Genomic DNA, 20,508 nt, shown 5'->3' on the forward strand with positions numbered 1-20,508 from the left:
CCATGTGTTAATGCTTTGGTCTGTACTCTATTAAAAGGAGGCCTTCATATCCCTTAGTTTCCGCTAGGACCCCGCTGCCACGGGAGGGTAGGACAAAAGATGGCATGCAAGTTCTTTTCCATAAGCACGTATGACTATATTCGGAATACATGCCTACATTACATTGATGAATTGGAGCTAGTTCTGTGTCACCCTATGTTATGATTGTTACATGATGAACCGCATCCGGCATAATTCTCCATCACCGATCCAATGCCTACGAGCTTTTCACATATTGTTCTTCATTTATTTACTTTTTTGTTGCTATTGTTACAATCACTATAAAACACCAAAAATGTTACTTTTGCTACTGTTACCTTTTGCCACCGTTACCACTAGTATTATATTACTTTGCTACTAAATACCTTGATGCAGATATTAAGTTATCCAGGTGTGGTTGAATTGACAACTCAGCTGCTAATACTTGAGAATATTCTTTGGCTCCCCTTGTGTCGAATCAATAAATTTGGGTTGAATACTCTACCCTCGAAAACTGTTGTGATCCCTTATACTTGTGGGCTATCAGTATGTTCCCGAGGTCTCATGCGCCCAAGCAAGAAAATCCTCACCTCCTCCCTGTCGGACTGGAATGTTCAATATAGCTTCGGCATCTAGTGCAATGAAGGTGTCTCGCACAAGGTCCCGATTTCAAGTCCAACTTTCTGTGTCTATCAAGTCACTGACTCTCTGAACATGTGTATGAGCCGGTTTGTATATCGGTGCCATTGTTACTGTAGATGGTATCCATTTGTCCTCCCAAACTGAGATGGATGCTCCATCACCAACTCTTTTCACCAAGCCCACATTGAGTGCTTCGCGGCCTACAGTGATTGCTCTCCATGTGGCTGAAGCAGACTTTAGAATAGTAGCATGCATGAAGTCTGTATCATGAAAATATCTGCTTTTCAGAACTCTGGCGCACAAGGAGTTAGGATCTGTTAGCAATCTCCACCCATGCTTCCCCAGGAGCGCCAAGTTGAACTGTCTTAGGTCACGGAATCCCATCCCGCCCTTAATTTTTGGTGTAGCTAGCTTGTCCCAAGCAATCCAATGAAGAGACTTTCTATCCAGTGAGCTCCCCCACCAGAATTTGGACATGCTTGAGGTTAAGTTTTTGCACATTTTCTTTGTCAGGAGGAAGAAGCTCATACTAAAAGCCCGAATGGCTTGCACAATAGACTTTAGAAGAGTTTCTCGACCTGCACATGCAAATAGTCTCTCTGACCATCCACTCATATGACCTCTGGCTCTTTCCCCAGTGTGATCGAAGGTGCCGCTAGTAATCTGACCAACAGCTGTGGGGAGGCCAAGATAACGCTCTGAAAATGCTTCAACATGCACATCTATAAGCTGTTTCAGATGTTTCCTGAGTGTCGCAGGTGTGTTAGGCGAAAAATATATGGAACTTTTGCTTTTGTTCACACACTGGCCTGAGGCCTCGCCATAGATCCGAAGAATTTCATTCAATCTACTAGCACTATCTGTATTCGCACTGATGAAAATGAGGCTGTCATCGGCAAAAAGAAGATGATTCACCCATGGGGCTCTGAAGTTAGCACAAACTCCACGATTAACATTGCCATAATACTTCAAGAGAGAAGAAAAACATTCGGCACATAATAGAAAAAGGTAGGGTGACACTGGATCACCTTGCCAAAAGCCTCTAGAAGGGGTGAAATATGGAAGCAACTCTCCATTCACTCGAATAGAGTAGCGAACAGAAGTTACACACTTCATAATTAGTCTGACCAAGGTAGCACCGAAACCTAGTTTCAGCAACATAGCCTCCAAGAAATGCCATTCTACCCGATCATATGCTTTCATCATGTCCAACTTGATTGCACAAGAGAAATTATTTCCTTTCTTCCTTCTTTTCATCGTGTGAACACTTTCGAAAGCAACTAATACGTTATCTGTGATCAAACGACCCGAAACAAAGGCACTCTGTTCCTCACTGATTATAGCATCCATGCAAGGTCTCAAACGATTTGTAAAAGCCTTGACAGCAAGTTTATAAAGCACCTGACATAGTGCAATAGGATGATATCGTGTGATATTTTGTGGATGGCGTACCTTGGAAATAAGAGTTATCAAAGTGTCGTTTAGTCCCTCTAGTAGCTTGCCACCATTCAGAAATTCAAGCACCGCCAGAACGACCTCATGTTGAAGTAGCTTCCAGTGGCGCTGAAAAAATCCTGCTGTAAACCCGTCGACTCCCGGCGCTTTAGAAGGTGCCATTTGAAATAAGGCCTTGTGGATCTCAGCAGCCTCAAACGGCATCTCTAGGAGCTGACTCATCTCTGGAGTAACCCGGACTGTTACATGCCATAACAGCTCCTCCATGTTGTTGTGACCTTGGGAAGTATAAAGGGCTTGGTAAAACGCCTGTACCTCGTCTTTGTCCTCATAACCATTTGCACAAGTGGAACCATCAGATCTTTGTAGATTAGCAATTATGTTGATGCTTTTCCGTTGCTTTGCTTGTGCTTGGAAATAGGCCGTATTGCGATCCCCTTCCCTTAGCCAGGGAACGCGAGATTGTTGCTTCATCGATATCTCTTCCAGTAGGAGTGCCTCTCGAAGTTTATCCACAGTTCTTTTCTCTTCCTCAGACAGACCCCGACCAATGGACTGCTCCCTCAGCCTAGATAGACGTTTCCTCAACTGTCTAACTGTCCTAGAAAGGCAGCCAAATTCCCTTGCCCCCTAAGGCGTAAGTTGACGTTGTAACGCACTTACGGAGTCCAGTATACCATGCAAGCCTGGCGTCCGGGCTTGATTACACCAAGTATCCGTTACCAGCTGCTCGTAGTCGCTATGGGATTGCCATACATTCTCATAATGGAAGGGTTTTGGTACAGAAGAATTGTTCCCCAGTGCATGATGGCGAAATTCAGCAACCACAAAGCAATGATCAGACTCCGTCGCACAAACATGCCGCACTCTGGTGTACTCATACATTTGTCTGAATTCTTCATTGGCAAATGCTCGATCAATACGAGCTTTCACATTTGCATCTCCGGACTGTCGGTTATCCCAAGTGTAGGGGACGTCGGTCCAACCCAAGTCATGAAGAGCACAATCATCTGTGACTTCTCGAAATGCCCTCATCTGCCACTCCGGTCGTGCCGCCCGACTAAAGTGTTCCTCGGCATACAATGTTTCATTGAAGTCACCCATACAGAGCCAGGCTGAATGTGGTATATCATGTAGAGTCCAAAGAAAACGCCAATTGTGATGTCTTTCTTGTGCCCTGGATGCTCCATAAAAACCAGTAAATCTCCACTCCACCGAATTCGGGGAATCCTTCCGAACCACAACATCAATGTGGCCGGTATTGTAGTTTTTTAGTTCAACTACAACATCTTTGGACCAGAACAAGCCTATCCCACCGCTTAGGCCCACACTGTCTACCGCAAAGCTTCCAACAAAACCCAAGATTTCTTTCAACTTCTCAACACGTTTCCCTCCAATCTTCGTCTCGGTGACAAAGAGGAGAACAGGACCTTCTTGCTTCACAACACTGCGAAGCTCGCGAACTGCCTCGGGGTTCCCAAGCCCCCGGCAGTTCCAGCTTATGGCAATCATTGGGACGGGCAGGGCTGACCTGCAGCCGCTGCCGATGATTCAGAACTGGGTGGAGTTGGCTTCTTCTTCTTTGGTTCTCTTAGTGTACCATCATCCTCGTCCTCAATGGCCTTACCAGCAAGGGTAGTATCAGCCAACATGGCCCCATCCGAGCCATGAGCCTGGTTCGTTAGCATCGGTAGCTCAACCCTGCGGTACACTTGTACAGGAGGACCTCCCTTCCTTTTAGGTGCAGTGTTATGTTTCATTGGTGAGGTCACCTCTGCATCTCTTGCTGCCGCGCTAGAATTCTTCGTCTCTGTCTTGCTAGATTTGGTTTGTTGTGTCTTAGTGGAACTCTCGCTGGACGTCACCCGCTTCTTCTCTTCCGGTGGCCTCAGCCCCTTGCCAAAGGGTAGATCGCCATGCTCATCCCTGGTGTCGAGACACGGACAGTGAAGATCAGAGTGGCCCACATGGCCACAGGAAAGGCAAAAGTGGGGAATATTTTCACATTGGATGTCATACGGATCAGTGCTTCCCCTCCTTGCTGATTCAATAAGGATCCATCTCCTCAACGGCTTGGCCACATCCAGTGTGACTCTGGCGCGTAAATAGCCACCACCATGATCGAAGTGGATAGAAGTAACCTGTTTATCAATCTACTTGGCTATAGCCCTACTCCACTCCTTACCTCGTAGGTTGAATGGGAGATTTACTACCCGTGCCCAGACTTGCAGTTTATCAAATTTGAGCTCTGATGGGCACATACATTCGTCAAATTCAAACAGAATTACGGCGTGTTTATCCATTCCACACGCGATCTCGATCCCGCTGCGACGCAAACTCCGCAACGAAAGTGTTTTCTCCTACACTGTGGAAGCTCATCCCCTTAGGGTTTCCCCAAGCGGGCCGAAGGGCACTGGTGATGGTTTGGATGTGCAGAATATAGCGACTGAGAACATTCCCCACCACCATCCACTTCTTCGGCGCCCCTTCAACACGATCATCTAGAACCAGTGGCTGTCTGGTGCATGTAGTACCCACCTTGGGTCTATTGTATGCAACCTTTCCCTACATTTCCGCAAGAGGATATTTCCATGACTCATCCCGTGACCTCATGGGCACAAGGCAACAACTTTCCCAATGCGCCAAGGCTCCCCTTCAAAATAGAGGAAATAACAAAAATGAAAAGGGAAAATGAAAAGAAAAAAGGCCAAAAAGGAAAAGAGAAGGACCGAAACCCAACAAAACTGACAGGAAAAGAGAAAACCATAAAATACCATGGAGAACAACATCAAAAACAAAATCTATCGCCCGCTCAGATGTCTCCTCTCGATCCATATTGAGCCCGCCCACAACAGCGGTGCTGTAAGGGTGTGTTTAGTTTCCGGAACCAAGTGGAACGGCACAGGTCGGTTCCGTTCTGAAGGCCCATTCACATGTTTAGATCGACAGAGGAACCGGAATCAGTCAATTCCAGGGAACGACATATTCCCTGCATATGTCGTCCCGCGCGGTCTCTCGAAATCGAGCGGACCACACGGAACCAGCTGGCTCTTTCCTTTTTCCCCTTCTCTCGCGCTACCCCGCCTGCGCGCAAGCTCCGCCGCTGTCGCCTGCGTGAAACCTCCCGTTCTTTCCTTCCCTTCCCTCTTGACGGAGCGGCCCGGCCAACAGCTCGTCGGTGTGCGCCGCCGCTGCTCGTCTACGTGCGCCGCTGCCGGCCGCCTCGTCTCTGTGCGCCGTCGTGTCTGCGTGTGCCGCCGCCGCTCGTATGCGTGCAGCGCTCCCGCCTCGACTGCGCGTGTTGCCGTGTCTGCATGTGTCGCCGCTGCAGCTCGTCTGCGTGCACCGTTGTGGCCTAGACTGCATTCTTCGTCGCGTCTGCGTGCGCCGTCGCCGCCTCATCTACATCTCCTCCCCTCGTTCCTTCCTTCACTGTGTCACCATGCTTGGGAGTCGAAGGCACCACGCTGGCGGATGGGGAGGCGAGGTGGCATGCCGTTCCTCTCCTAAGAACCATTCCATCCTACGTCGTTTCGTTCTAGCCGAACACCAAGATGGAATCATTCCATTCCTTTGAAATTGAACGGTTCCATGACATTCCACTTGGTTCTAGTAGAACCAAACACACCCGAAGGCTAGCTCGATGTAGGACTTGCAGTAGGCTAGTTTTAGGGCTTCTTTGATTCAAAGGAATTTTATAGAATTTATGGAGGATTGAAATCTTTAGGATTTTTTCCTATGTTGATCCTTTAATTTATAGGATTGGATCCCATAGGAATTTTTCCTATGGAATCTTTTGTACTACATTTCATAGGAAATTTAACATCCACTCCAACCTCTTTTTACAATTCCTTTGTTTTTCCCGTGGCATCAAACAATCATTGCTAATTCTATAGGATTCAAATGGGCATGCCACTCCAACCCTACACTTTTCCTATTCCTACGTTTTCAAAATCCTACGAATCAAAGAGGCCCTTAGCATTTGTGGGGCTATAGTAAGCGTGTGATGGACTAGTTCCGATGCCTGCTTGTTCGCCAGTCAGCCCATTGACTAAACCCAAAGTTTTAGGCCTAGGCAGAAATGTGAGCTCTTTTGTTCAGATCATACAAAAATTTAAAAGACACGAATATTCCTTTTCCAAATTAGGCTTTCACCCTACTTTATAGATAAAACACCACCAAATACATACAAAAATTTATCTAAGTACAAAGAAGATGCAAAATAAACCTGCTAGGGCAACAACACAAACTTGCCCAACAACAATGACAACTGAAAAAGATAGAAGAGGGGTGTCATCTGCTAAGGTGCGCAAAAAGGTGACGATCGATCATCTAAAGACCATCCAACATGTCACGTAGTCGTAAAAAATAAATCCTAAAACCATCCCAAAAAATTCTGCAAAATAACATATCCATTGAAAAAACAATACTATACCAGAATAATAAATTAGAACGATCTAGATCAACAACTACTGGACCAATAAAACACTATAATACATCTTCCCCTCTGAACGGGCTCTAATCTCGGTCTAATTGGTCTACGTGAATTAGACTCCTAATTAGACAAGAAGAGCCGCTAGGCTTTCTTGATCTCTAATTTTCTCGCAATTCTTCTTCCTGGACGTCGAAGCTTTGTCGGAGTACTACCATGGAACGCGTGGATACTTCGGAGGGGTCGTCTACTTCGACTCTCGACTCGGTGAACTCTTCTCACGGCTGGGAGGTGTAACCTAGCTGCGGGAATCGATGGGATTGTTAAGCTGCACTGACTCGTCACTGCTTTCGCTACTCTGCACCGCCGGTGAGTTTGATTGTTACCGCCATCTTCATAGCGATCCTGGGTGTAATTGTGTAACATATTTTTTTTGCTGCGTAGCTCGCTTCCCAGTGGGGGTGGGGGCAGGTATGCGGAAATTTAATCCCTGGTCATGTAAATGGGGATGGGCATGGGGCAATGGGGAATGGACGGGATGGGTTTGATCCGTGGTCCCCATAGGCATTGTCGATATCCCAAGGAGTAGTTGATGAGAAGGAGCCGTTAGTGAATAGTTTGGTGATTTTAAGGTTATTAGTCAAATGGTTTAAGGGGAAAAGGATATAGGCACGGAGTAGAAGATAATTTTCCTTTAAAAAATGGATCCACCAGGTCAGAGAGCATTCACGACTTCCTAAAAAATGCAACTCTATGATCTAAATGATAGGGTATGTATTTCCCCATCTTACTTGCAATCCTCCATTGTTCTTTAAATTTCACATGTTGTTTCAAAGAAGCCCTTATTGTTTGTTTTAATTCAATCATATGGCTTTTAACTCTTACACTGCTTTTGTCGAGCTTCCTTGGTCTGTAGGTTGAAAACCATAGGAAATTTTGAGAGTGAACTACTTTGCATGTAATTCTCAAAGAAAAAATTCTACTGATTTCGCACTCATTGCTTTTCTTTTGTCTCTATGCCATGTTTGATAAATAGCCCACCTCTCAGATTTGTGTGTGTGTGTATTTATGTTTTTTTTCTTCTGTTTTTTGTGCTTTTAAAATGATGCGAACTAAGCATGCATCGAGACCAAGGAAATCTTCAAGTGTCATGACAACCCGGAGCTTCACTTTTTCTGTCAAGCACACTAATATACCCATGTTTGGCACATAAAGTCACCACTTCATCTCCATTCTTGTGGAGAGGGTTAATTTTAAGGGAAACAAATGAGAAGCACAAGGATGCAACCAAGGTCATTTCATGAGAGCCCCGTCGACTTTGATGTTCTTCTCGGTGTCGAGAGGGGGGAGGACAACATATCCTCACCTGCTCATTGGATAGTTTGGTCTCCATTCGTTGGTTTTGTTGTTGCTCATTGCTTCGTTTTTGACGATGTTGACGATGATGGTATGTAATGTCAGTAGCACGCATCAAAGGTGTGGTCTCGTGGATCTGAAGCTATAGATCTCACGAGACTGTTTGCAGATGTAGATCTTTTGCTGAACCCCCATCAAGCTAGCCATCTTACTGCAATCATTTGAACTATCGGTTGCTTGGTTTGTCGGCTATGTGATGACTACGACATTGAGTCGCTTCAAAACGGTCGAAGAAGAAGGCCTCACTCAAGCCTCCATTTCATTCCACTTGTTTATTTAATGTTCTTCTCAATTATTTACCAACAAGTTTTTTCTTGAGGGGTCATATTTACCAACAATGAAACAAGTTTGTTGCGAGTATAGGATGGAATTTCCTTTTAAGAAACAAAGCTAGGGTTTCTCTACCTCCTGTCGGGGTAGCCGTTGATCCGCCTCGCCTCCGGTGACTTTAGGGCCATGGGAGCGGAGTGGGTCCCGACCTTTGCTGGTGGGAGGGCTCCGTTTTTACACATCTTTTCGAGTTTTGTTAGGGTTTGTGCCCTGCTTAGGAAGGTGAGATGGCGGCGGCTCCTTGAAGATGGAATAAGATTCTCCCTGCCTAGCCCCCGTTTCGGTGGTGCATCTAGTATCGTTGGTGGGCGTGGGGAGATGTATCTTCGGCGGATCTGTCTTTGATGTATTTGCTCGGATTTGGTCGTCATTCATGTACGTTCAACTATCTTCAGATTGGATCCTTTTGATCTACGCTACTCGACAGCTGTTATTGTTTTGTTGTGTTGGTCCTATGAGGCCTTAGCACGATGACTTTCCGACTGTCTACTACAACAAGTTTTGCCCGGCTCCGGTAAGGGACAGGCAATGACAGTGGCGTACCTTCGGCTCGCTTAAGTCTTTGTAGTCGTCGCTAGGTGATCTACGGATTTAGATGTAATTTTTATTATTTGTAGTGTTCGTTGTGCTATCATGATCGAAGTTGAATAGATTGGAAGTTTTCTTGTAAAAAAACAAAGATATTGCTTTTCAATTCAAAGATACTATGGTTACCAACCTTGTTTAATCAAAGATTCTAGAAAGCCACAACAAACAAATGCGATTTGTTTAAAGCTAAGAAAGAAATCGGACGGTTAGCGACAGGCCCTTGTTGGTAGATCAGACGACAAGGCTCCGGAGCCTTCCCCTCCTCTGTTCCCGTCTCGCGCGGAGCACAACGCCCGCCCTCCACCAACTTCAGCTCCAGATCCGGCGGCCGGCCGCGCCCTCCTCCCGCACCAACCAACGGCGCTGATCCCCTCCGCCATCTCCGTCCATCTCCCTCCTAATTAGGTAAGCGCCGCTGCTTCTCTTCTCCCCCCGAAACACAAAAGCTTTCCCTTTTCGCCACCTCGCCGCCGGCCTCTCACTCCCTACCATGGCGCCGCCGTGCAGGCGCAGGCCTAGCGATGTCGGAGGCGGTGGGCACGCCGGAGAGCAGCGGGGCGAAGGAGCAGGAGCGGTTCCTGCCGATCGCCAACATCGGGCGCATCATGCGGCGCGGCGTGCCGGAGAACGGCAAGATCGCCAAGGACGCTAAGGAGTCCATCCAGGAGTGCGTCTCCGAGTTCATCAGCTTCATCACCAGCGAGTCAGTCTCCGCCCCTCGCCTCCCTCTCTCCCCCTCTGATCCGCTCCAGCTTTCTTAGTACGAGCTCACTCATCTGTGATCCCGGGCGCCGCAGGGCGAGCGACAAGTGCATGAAGGAGAAGCGCAAGACCATCAACGGCGACGACCTGATCTGGTCCATGGGCACGCTCGGCTTCGAGGACTACGTCGAGCCCCTCAAGCTCTATCTCAAGCTCTACCGGGAGGTGATATTCATTCATTCATTCCCCTCTTGTTGTGCTGCTTGTGCTACGAGGAATTCTGAATTGGTGTGATTGGAAGGTTGGGTGGGTACAGTATTGTTGTTGGGAATTCTGAATTTCTTCAAGGGGCCCTGTATTTGCCATGTTTAGCTGCAGTGATATGGTTCCTAGACTCATGATAGGCAGGCAAGAGGATGCCCCTGAATCGCGTCTGCTGTCGCTGTGCTCATCAAGGCATTGACTTTAGTTAGGATGTCACTCACATGGGTTTGCTCCTCGCCGTGTCGATGAATGCCTGAAGGAGTTGTCAACAGCAGGGTAGTTGAAGATTTTCTGCAAACTAAACGTCCTAAGAGTACGAAGTACGCATCATTTGGGTGGAATTTCCCCTTTACTTATTATTAATGATGAATAAGACGAACCAACTTCATAGAAATTTTCCTAATTTTGTGACTGAAAGGATGATGATTGTCCCTCAGTTTTGCCTTCATTAAGCTATCAGTCTCTGACGGTTAATGTCAAATCATTATTGTTAGATTTACCAACAAAATGTGTTACAAGCTTATTCAACTGAAAAGGAATGTGCAGCCAGAACTGCGTACGCACGATGTTACCTTTTTAGTTTTATATTTAGACCAAACTCAGGATTTTTTTCTCTAGTATACATGGTTCTGCAAACTCCTCCTTACCAATAGAATTACAGTATTATATTTTACACGAAATAACTTTTGTGCTGATGAGTTTTTTTTACTCTTTCATGAATGATGATGACCCTTGGCTCTGAAGATGGAGGTATATTCATTGCCTTACTGGTCTTCCATGTTTCGGCGATCTATTATCTTAGGTTCAAGTTTCCTGAATCTACTCTTCATTGATTGTCTTCTAGGGTGACACGTCAAAGGGTTCGAAATCTGAGCAGGCTGCAAAGAAAGTGGGTGCACTGAATGGGCAGCCTGGATCATCGGTAATATGCACTTCCTTCTCTCAAGTTGATATCAAAATGTATTCCATTACTGCATGCCTGACTCCAGCTATTAGGCTTTTTGCTTTGCGTAATCTGGCTATGCTTATGCTCATGGGCATAACGATGGAAATCTCACTGTAATATTTATGTTTTCGACAGTTCAACGGCATGTAGGGTGGAGGATGATACTGATCGGCGTATGACAAACATACACATACAATTCGTTGGCAGTGTGATCCTAGCAGTACTGCGCCTTTGTGGCCGGGGAAAGTCCCCAGCACTCTGCTTAGTTCTGTGCATGCGGGATACTTGAAATACCATGCTATGTCTTCTGTAGATGTTAGCTGTTCTTTCCCTCTCTCTAGTTCAGTCCGTGTGTTGTATGGGTCTGTCTAACCTTATGGTAAATTCAGAGATACGCCTTTTCCACGTCAACTTTTAGGGGTTAGTGACTGTAATAAGATGATGAACAGGTTTGAAAAACCGCAGTCTTTCGCTCGTGTAAGGTATTGACTGAAGAAGATAATGCAGCTGCTGATGTATGCTTTTGACCACGATAACTTGTCATCGTATTGTTTAGACTGTGGTAACTTGTCATATATTGCCTTGACTGAGACAACATGTTGTTTCTCCACCAAAGCACCACACGTGCGGGTGTAGCGGCTGTCTTGTTATGTGTTGTCGTGCAGAGGAAACTGAAGGAAATGCTATCACCGATGGGGTTGCGGGGCAGAGCTAGTAGCTTGAGTTTCCCAGCTGCTCCCTATGACTGATTCAGACTTGGTATTCATCACAGCACCGCAGGTCATTGCCATTACATGCACGATTTACTTCCCAACATTTGTGGTTCCAGTGAAATTTGACACGTTCTGTTGATTTACATTTTGACCGTCAGTTTTCTTCTGATAGAAACTTGCGTTTTTATAGACATATTACTTGACTATATAAAACAAGTAATAATACCATTTTGTGATGTACTCTCTCTTTCCCATAATGTATGTCACACTTAGCTTTGTACCCAATGTACGATACCTGTATTGTCATATTTGCCGTGCAAAATAATTTGATTTGCTTATATTTTGGGAAAGAGGGAGTAGCTGCTGGTAATAGTCTTTTCATATGATCAGTCAAACTGTAAAATGTTTGACTCACCCGATTATACTACTAATATTTTATACTGAGATAGTATATGGTTCTACTATCTAAGAGCATCTTCAATAGCTTGTCTATATTGGATGTCTATACTAGTTTTTCACGACGTGAGCCCAAAACAGGCGTCCAACAGCTTGTCTATATGGTCGTCCAAATATATAAATTCTCTAAATCGACCTCGACAATGTCCATGCTTGGACAATGTGAAGGCGTCGTCTAAACTCTGCTGCAGCCACGATTTTTTGCTCTCCTCAGCGACGGTCCACCTGTCATGGTCCCTGTATATAAACGTTCTGATGCAAAACTGAACGTGTATATGAGAAAGTCTTTTTAGACCATTGTCTATATGAATATCATCCAAATATACACATGCTATTAGAGATGCTCTAAGAGCCCAAAAGAAGGAAGGGGTCCATGATCGTGTTGCCTCTTCAAAGCCATTACCGCCTGCCGGGCCATTTGAAGATCACACGTCTCCCTCGTCTTCTTGACCGAGCACGGTCAAATTCCTGCCAGTGACGGCTCGTCGGCTACTTATCCCCCTCCCAGTTGTACTCTTCTTCTACCTCTGGACCTGTACGTCCATTCTCTTCAGCTAACCTTAGGTGACTTGGCCGATGTCGACGAGGGAGGAGCAGCAGGGCGCGAATAAGCCGCCGGCGACGGTGAGGATCATCGAGACGCTGTACGTCGAGGCCGGCACGGCCGCCGACTTCAAGTCCGTCGTGCAGCGGCTCACCGGCAGGGACTCCGGCGCCTCAGCCCTACCAGAGCAAGACCGGACGACTCCGCAGGGTGCTGACCGGAGGGCTGGGGCGGCGAGAGGGGGTGGCGCCTCCGACGCAAAGCGGGGCAGCTGAGATCGACGCTGCGTGGATAAAATGATCATTGGCTCAGCCTGCAGTAACTGTAAGCGATAGCTTTCGTTTTCATCTCTGCCCTGTTGCTTCGATCTTTCTCTGTTGGGTTCTTTTGTTGTAACAGGGAGTTGTTAATCAGACTCATACATGCATTCATCTTCTTCTTTTGTTTAATGTGTCTATCAGTTCCTTAATTAACTCCTTCGTTAATGTAAGAAATCTCTCTCAAAGAACCATGAAATCCACAAGCATCAAATTTTCCAATGTTTAGCACAATAATATACTTGCAAGAGAAGTTTATACGACACACAACAATAGATACCCCAACATAATCATCGTCATATCAAAGAACGATGTATGTCATATGTCTACAATGTCAACAAAATCAAACTATACCAAACTTGAGCAATGGGTACAAATATAAGGCAAAAACTTGAGCAGCAACAATTAGGACAAGAGGAACACCAAGTGGAAACCCCTTGCAGGGAAAAACCACGGACGACGGCGAACAATCTTCCACTATAAAGATGAATCAGGTACAAGGTGGAAGCCAACAAAGGAGACTTCAAATCCTGAATTTTATCACTCATATTTGGATAGATTTGTGGATCCAATAACCTCTCTTCTCTTCCTACTCTAAAACTCTCTCAAAGAAGAGAAAAGCTCAACTGTCTGTTTTATAGAAAGCCACCCTCGCCCAGCTTGCTAATTATCTCAAACAGTCACTATTCAAGCCTACAGCATGCCCATGGGTGGAGCTAGTTAAGTTCATGGGTGTATAGATGTACATCCATTTTTTTTGGAACAACAGCTTAAAACCAATACTAATCTTATAACAAGTTAGTAGAGAACACTAAATTTTAATCTATGTACACCCAACTAAGAAATCTTGGTTCCGCCAATGAACACTCCTAAGTGATGTTTGGTATGTTTAAATGGCAAAAATGGTTTCCAAATGGTGAAATAAGATAAGCACCTTATCTCATTTACAAAGTTCTATAGTGCATCCCCAAAGCTCTTCAAAGATTCAACAGATATATGTGTTAAGTTATAGGCTTAAGTTGTAACGTGACAATATGTGTGCGTGCTTGTACGTTGAGTTTGTTGTATCTAGGCAGGTTGTTAGGATAGATAGATCCTCTCTTGTATAGCCTTGGAGTATGGATCAAGTCTACAAACAACCTAGCCGTATCATGTAATCTATTGCCTATATAAACACGTACGCGTCCCTGCTGAGAGCACACGCTTCCAATCCTAGTTCTTTCATGGTAATCAGAGCCATCCTCGAACGCATCCATAGCAGCGTCGTCTTCAAACTCCTTCCCGTCCTCGCCATTCGTACACGCCGCCACCGAGAAGCTGACGAAGGGCAACCAAGCCCTATGGCGCGCGACGGTGCCCTCGGCCATCCGTGGAGCGCAGATGGCCAAGTACCTTGCCGTCGAGCAGTCGCCACCTCCCATGCAGATCGATGTGACCTCCTCCGATGGCAAGACGACGGCAAAAGCGCTGAACCCTGATTTCCAAACCTGGTATGCACAAGATCAACAAGTCTTCTCCTATCTCCTGACGACTCTTCCTCGCGAGATAGCTATCCAGGTCGCCTCATGTCACACCTCTGCTGAGCTCTGGAACACGATGGAAGGGATGCTTGCATCCCACACTCGTTCCCAGACCACCAATGTTCGGATCGCCCTCGCAAACTTGCAGAAGGGCAACTCCTCCATCACCGACTACGTCGGGAAGATCAAGTCCCTCTGCGATGAGCTGATCGCTACAGGGAAGAGGGTGGACGACGACGACATCGTCTCCCACATCCTGGCCGGGCTAGATGAAGATTTTGACCCGGTGGTGTCGGCCATGTGTTCCGGGGTGGAGCCAGTGACCGTGGCTGAGCTGTTCTCGCAGCTGCTGAGCTTCGAGACGAGGCTCAACCTTCGCGGCGGGGATTCTCAATCCTCTGCCAACGCCGCTACCCGAGGCCGTAGGAACGGTGGTGGCGGTGGTGATCGCGGCCGCAGACAAGGCGGCAATGGTGGTTACCCCGGCGGGTGCGGCAGCTACTCCAAGTCTGGAGGACGCGGTGGCGGACACGGCGGCAACAACGGCGGTGGGGGCAACTACAACAACAACCATGCCCCCGCCCCCAGGGTCCAGTGCCAGATCTGTGGCAAGATGGGCCACCCAGCCTGGAAGTGCTGGAAGCGCTACGACGAATCCTATCAAGGCGTGGAGGAGAAGTCGACCAACCTCGCTGCACCGCAGTACGGGGTGGACACGAACTGGTACCTGGACAGTGGTGCCACTGATCACATCACAGGAGACTTGGAGAAGCTGACAGTACGTGATCGCTACGGTGGAAACGAGCAGATTCATACTACCAGTGGTTCAGGTATGGTTATCAAGCACATTGGTCATTCAGCTATTCATACTCCTGATCGAGATCTCCTAAACAACATTCTTCATGTACCTCAAGCCAACAAAAGTCTAATCTCCGCTAGCCGCCTTGCTGTTGATAATGATATTTTTGTTGAAATTCATCCCTATTCTTTTCTTGTTAAGGAACGGGGAATGAAGAAGGTGCTCCTTCGCGGCAGGGGTAGAAGAGGACTCTACCCGGTTAGGCACACGGGATCCGACGCCAAGAAGCACATGCTCAGTGTCACCAAACTATCCTCGGATAGGTGGCACCGGCGTCTAGGCCATCCATCTCCTCTTATTGTTAGCAAGATCATTAGCAAGAATAATCTCCCGTGTGCAACCTTTTTCAATAAAGATTATGTTTGTGACGCATGTCAAAAAGGCAAAAGTCACCAGCTGCCTTATCCAAAGTCAATAAGTGAATCAAAATTTCCTTTAGAACTTGTGTTTTCTGATGTTTGGGGTCCTGCTGTTGAAACAGTAGGAAGAAAGAAATACTATGTGAGTTTCATTGATGATTTCAGTAAATTCACATGGATATACTTGATCAAACACAAGTCCGAAGTATTTCAGAAGTTTCATGACTTTCAAAACCTAGTAGAGCGTCAATTTGATAGTAAGATTCTCGCTCTACAAACAGATTGGGGAGGGGAGTATGAAAAGTTGAACTCCTTCTTCACCAAGATAGGCATATCTCACCACGTTTCGTGTCCTCACGCTCACCAACAGAACGGGTCAGCTGAGAGGAAACATCGACACATTGTCGAAGTTGGTTTATCCCTTCTTACTCAAGCCTCTATGCCCTTAAAATTCTGGGATGAGGCCTTCATTGCGGCAACCTACTTGATCAACCGAATTCCTAGCAAAATCATCAAGTTTGAGACACCCTTTGAAAAACTCTTCCATGAAAAACCCAATTATTCCATTCTTAGAATCTTTGGGTGTGCTTGCGGGCCGAACCTAAGACCCTACAATAATCATAAACTTCAATTCCTCTTTAAGCAATGTGCTTTTCTTGGGTACAGCAATCTTCACAAAGGGTTTAAATGTCTTGACATATCCACTGGACGAGTTTATATTTCCAGAGATGTTATCTTTGATGAAAATATTTTTCCTTTTGCTAGTCTTCATCCCAACGCCGGCACCCGTCTTCATGCCGAAATTCTATTACTTTCTCCGAAGTTATTAAATCCGTCTGATCATGGGGGTGAATGTACTGATGATCATGTGTTTAATAACCTTAATACTGCCACTAACGGAGGCTGTGCTGATGAAAATAGTGAAAAAACAGCACTCAGAAACGTCATTTTATGCAGCAGATGAGTCCAAACAGGTCCGACACCAGACCTGAGGCGGATCCCACTGCTGCACCGGATCCCGAGAGATCTGGTGGCAGCGCAGACCCTGGCGCAGAACCTGATGTAGGCGCTCCTCCGACACCACCAGGCGCTGGGCCAACAGGCAGCCCGCCAACGCGCGACACGCAGCGCCGGTCTCCCGTGCGGGGCGGCAGCCTCAATGCAGCGGGGCCCTCCTCCGACAACTGGCGACAATCGGTTGGGTCCGGGTCGTTTTCCACCGCGGGTCCCTCCACCACGGGCAATGATGGTGCGCCCCCGACACGCTTGTCGCCTGCGCTGCGGGATTCGCTGGACCCATCTCCTGGCGCGCGGGTGCGTGATCCCACGCTGGATTCGGTGGACCCAGCCTTTGGCGCACGGGCACGCGATCCCATGCCCGACCGCGCGACAGCCGAGGAGGATTCTCTGCTGGTACGAGGTGGCGGATCCTCTACGCCAACCGCCGGATCTCCTGTGGCTACACGCCCGAACACACGGGCTAAAAAAGGTATATTTAAGCCCAAAGTTCCTAGTGATGGAACTGTCAGGTATGACAAAAATTTCAAAGTTGCAAATTTTGCTGCCACTCAAGAACCTTGTAATCCAGTAGAAGCTTTGCAAGATAAAAACTGGAAAAATGCTATGGAAGTAGAATATGATGCACTCATGAAAAATAGAACCTGGCATCTAGTTCCACCTAGACTAGGTAGAAATATTATAGACTGTAAATGGGTGTATAAAATCAAAAGAAAATCTGATGGCACTATAGATAGATATAAGGCTAGACTAGTGGCTGAAGGCTTTAAGCAACGCTATGGTATTGATTATGAGGATACTTTTAGTCCGGTTGTTAAAGTAGCTACTATCAGATTGGTTTTGTCTATTGCTGTGTCTAGGGGGTGGAGCCTTCGCCAATTGGATGTTCAGAATGCTTTCTTACATGGCGTTCTCGAGGAAGAGGTTTATATGAGACAACCACCTGGTTTTGTGGATAAAACCAAACCACAACATGTGTGTAGGTTGGACAAGGCCTTATATGGATTGAAACAGGCACCCAGGGTGTGGTATTCAAGGTTGAACTCAAAGCTTCAACAACTTGGTTTTCGGCCCTCCAAGGGAGACACTTCCTTGTTCTATTTCAGGAAAGGGAAGGTGATCATTTTTATGCTCATTTATGTAGATGACATAATTGTTGCTAGTTCCTCTCAAAAGGCTACCTTAGCTTTGCTTAAGAATTTGAAAAATGAGTTTGCCTTAAAGGACTTGGGCGAGTTGCACTATTTCCTAGGCATCGAAGTAAAAAAGATACATGATGGTATTCTGCTAACCCAAGAAAAATATGCAACTGGGATACTTAAACGTGTAGGGATGAAGGATTGTAAACCCTCCAGTACACCTCTGTCTACTACTGAACAGTTGTCATTGCATGAAGGAGAATTGCTAAGTCCAGAGGAAGGAACAAAATACAGAAGTGTAGTTGGGGCACTACAGTACTTAACATTGACAAGACCTGATATAGCTTTTTCTGTTAATAAGGTTTGTCAGTTTTTGCATTCTCCTACATCTCTGCATTGGACAGCTGTTAAGAGGATACTCAGATATATCCAAGGAAGTGCTGGAACTGGTCTTAAAATATGTAAGTCACCTTCAACAACAGTGAGTGCCTTCTCTGATGCAGATTGGGCAGGATGTCATGATGACAGGAGGTCTACTGGTGGATTTGCTGTCTTCTTTGGCTCTAACCTTGTATCTTGGAATGCAAAGAAGCAAGCTACAGTTTCACGTTCCAGCACTGAAGCAGAATACAAATCACTAGCAAACGCAACAGCTGAGGTAATGTGGGTGGAAACCTTGCTTGATGAATTGGGAATTGCAAGGCCACGTGTCTCCTGTTTGTGGTGTGATAATTTGGGTGCAACTTACCTCTCTGCGAATCCTGTGTTCCATGCAAGAACAAAGCATATTGAAATTGATTTTCACTTTGTTCGTGAAAGAGTTGCTAAGAAGCTCTTGGACATCAGGTTCATTCCAACAGGAGATCAAGTTGCCGATGGCTTCACGAAGCCTCTTCAAGCTCGACAACTTCAAGCCTTCAAGAACAATCTCAACCTTGACGTGTTTAGATTGAGGGAGGATGTTAAGTTATAGGCTTAAGTTGTAACGTGACAATATGTGTGCGTGTTTGTACGTTGAGTTTGTTGTATCTAGGCAGGTTGTTAGGATAGATAGATCCTCTCTTGTATAGCCTTGGAGTATGGATCAAGTCTACAAACAACCTAGCCGTATCATGTAATCTATTGCCTATATAAACACGTACGCGTCCCTGCTGAGAGCACACGCTTCCAATCCTAGTTCTTTCAATATGTAGTGCGTCACTAGAAGTTCTTCGACCAAGGCAAAGGGATCAGAGATCTAGGCATCAATTGGACCCACCAAACATCACATCAACTTTTTCATCTAGTTTACTTAACTTATAAGCATGATGAGCGGGTGTATTTGCACTCCATATGCAATGCGCTGCACACAAAAAAACATTGAAAGTGCATCTCTTGGGTACTCCTATTGGGTTTTGATGATTAATGGCAAAATCAATTGAGAGGACTGACTGTTTACCAAGTTTATTTGAGAGAAATTTGATCTGAAACTTACGAGCCCCCCTCAGTTGCTTCAACACAAGAGTCTCAGTATAGGTACTCCCAAGCAAATATTTTTGGAACATCTGAGCTATGACTTCAGCATTTCTGCGATTTTTCACTCAGAAATGCTTTGTCATCCTCTAGAACTTCTGAGACTTCGGTTTTCTCCAGTACTTCCGAGGTAGTTCAATCTTCATAGAAAGGAGCCACCTTTTTGGTTTGATATCTCCGTGTTTTTTCCAGGTTGATGATGTTACGGCCCAGGGGTACCTCATCATGTCAGAAGCCGGCCCAAGTAGGACGACCCGTGGCCCCCTAGATCGGTTTATGCCCTGGGCCAACCTCATGGTCTAAGGGCCCAATAAAGAAAAGGACCCGGAAGACTTGGAGTACACGACAAGGAAGTCAACGTCTAGGAGGACTCCCCCACCGATACTAACCGAATAGGATCTTGTAAACCCTAGGTCCTGATATCCTATAAAATTTGGGGTCAGGAGCAGGAGGTCACTTCCAAGGGTTCAGAAAAGAAATCCGGCTGTGTTACTCTCAAGCAGCTGTAGAAGAAAGGCAAACTTCATGAAATTAGAAAATACCAAAAGAAAGAGGTGTTCCGAGAATTCACGAAATTATTATAATTTTTCTGTTTATTGTACCGTTTGCATGTGTTGATGACAGTCTGCAGTCAAATTACAACAGCATGCAGATAGAACCGGAAAATTCTTCAGTTGAACCACAGCCACAAAACAGAAGAGGAATGGCCTTATGGCCATGCATAGTGAGGCTATGGACCTCATCAAACCTGTGGTCCAAAACCTTATCCTCGGAGCACCAAAAGCACAAAATGGCATTGCATTGCATGTGTTGATGACAGTCTGCAGTCAAATTACAACAGCATGCAGATAGAACCGGAAAATTCTTCAGTTGAACCACAGCCACAAAACAGAAGAGGAATGGCCTTATGGCCATGCATAGTGAGGCTATGGACCTCATCAAACCTGTGGTCCAAAACCTTATCCTCGGAGCACCAAAAGCACAAAATGGCATTGCAAAAGGGTTTTCAACATGGGGATTCCGAGAATTGAACTCGGGACCTTTTGCTCCCTAAGCAAATATCCTACCACTAGACTAAATCCCCATCTATGCTGTACCACTGCATCACCTTCAACTGAAGAGTTTCAGGCAAGAACAACTAGCTGCCAAATTTACAGGATCTCACTATCTGCTTTCAGGTTACAGCGTGCTGAATGCTCAACCTGTCTGTAGTCAATGGATGACTTCGTCATAGTGCTCATGTATCAAAAGTGCATATTTAATTGCCAACAGATCATGC

At 46.1% G+C, this 20,508-nt stretch overlaps 1 protein-coding gene, 1 non-coding gene and 1 pseudogene across 2 annotated transcripts; 2 read left to right on the forward strand and 1 right to left on the reverse strand.

The window, feature by feature from the left end:
* The first annotated feature begins 9,108 nt into the window (after positions 1 to 9,108).
* On the forward strand, positions 9,109 to 11,323 carry LOC119293014 (nuclear transcription factor Y subunit B-4-like). Its single transcript, XM_037571630.1, has 6 exons — positions 9,109 to 9,286; positions 9,389 to 9,584; positions 9,679 to 9,808; positions 10,592 to 10,597; positions 10,692 to 10,769; positions 10,929 to 11,323. Exons 2-6 carry the CDS (start codon positions 9,403 to 9,405, stop codon positions 10,941 to 10,943), a joined length of 411 nt encoding a protein of 136 aa, XP_037427527.1. The 5' UTR covers positions 9,109 to 9,286; positions 9,389 to 9,402; the 3' UTR covers positions 10,944 to 11,323.
* A 3,243-nt stretch (positions 11,324 to 14,566) lies between these two features.
* LOC119296197 lies at positions 14,567 to 14,705 on the forward strand (annotated as a pseudogene).
* A 5,536-nt stretch (positions 14,706 to 20,241) lies between these two features.
* On the reverse strand, positions 20,242 to 20,313 carry TRNAP-AGG. Its single transcript has one exon. It is a non-coding gene; the product is annotated as a tRNA-Pro (tRNA).
* Positions 20,314 to 20,508: the final 195 nt, after the last annotated feature.

Source organism: Triticum dicoccoides, chromosome 1A (assembly GCF_002162155.2).
Source record: "Triticum dicoccoides isolate Atlit2015 ecotype Zavitan chromosome 1A, WEW_v2.0, whole genome shotgun sequence".
Classification (NCBI taxonomy): Eukaryota; Viridiplantae; Streptophyta; class Magnoliopsida; order Poales; family Poaceae; genus Triticum; species Triticum dicoccoides.

Bases quoted from the DNA above. Each gene is read 5' to 3' on its own strand.
- LOC119293014 (XM_037571630.1), top strand. From the start codon at position 9,403: ATGTCGGAGGCGGTGGGCACGCCGGAGAGCAGCGGGGCGAAGGAGCAG. The intron at 9,585-9,678 runs GTCAGTCTCCGC...CGGGCGCCGCAG, and splicing joins ATCAGCTTCATCACCAGCGA to GGCGAGCGACAAGTGCATGA.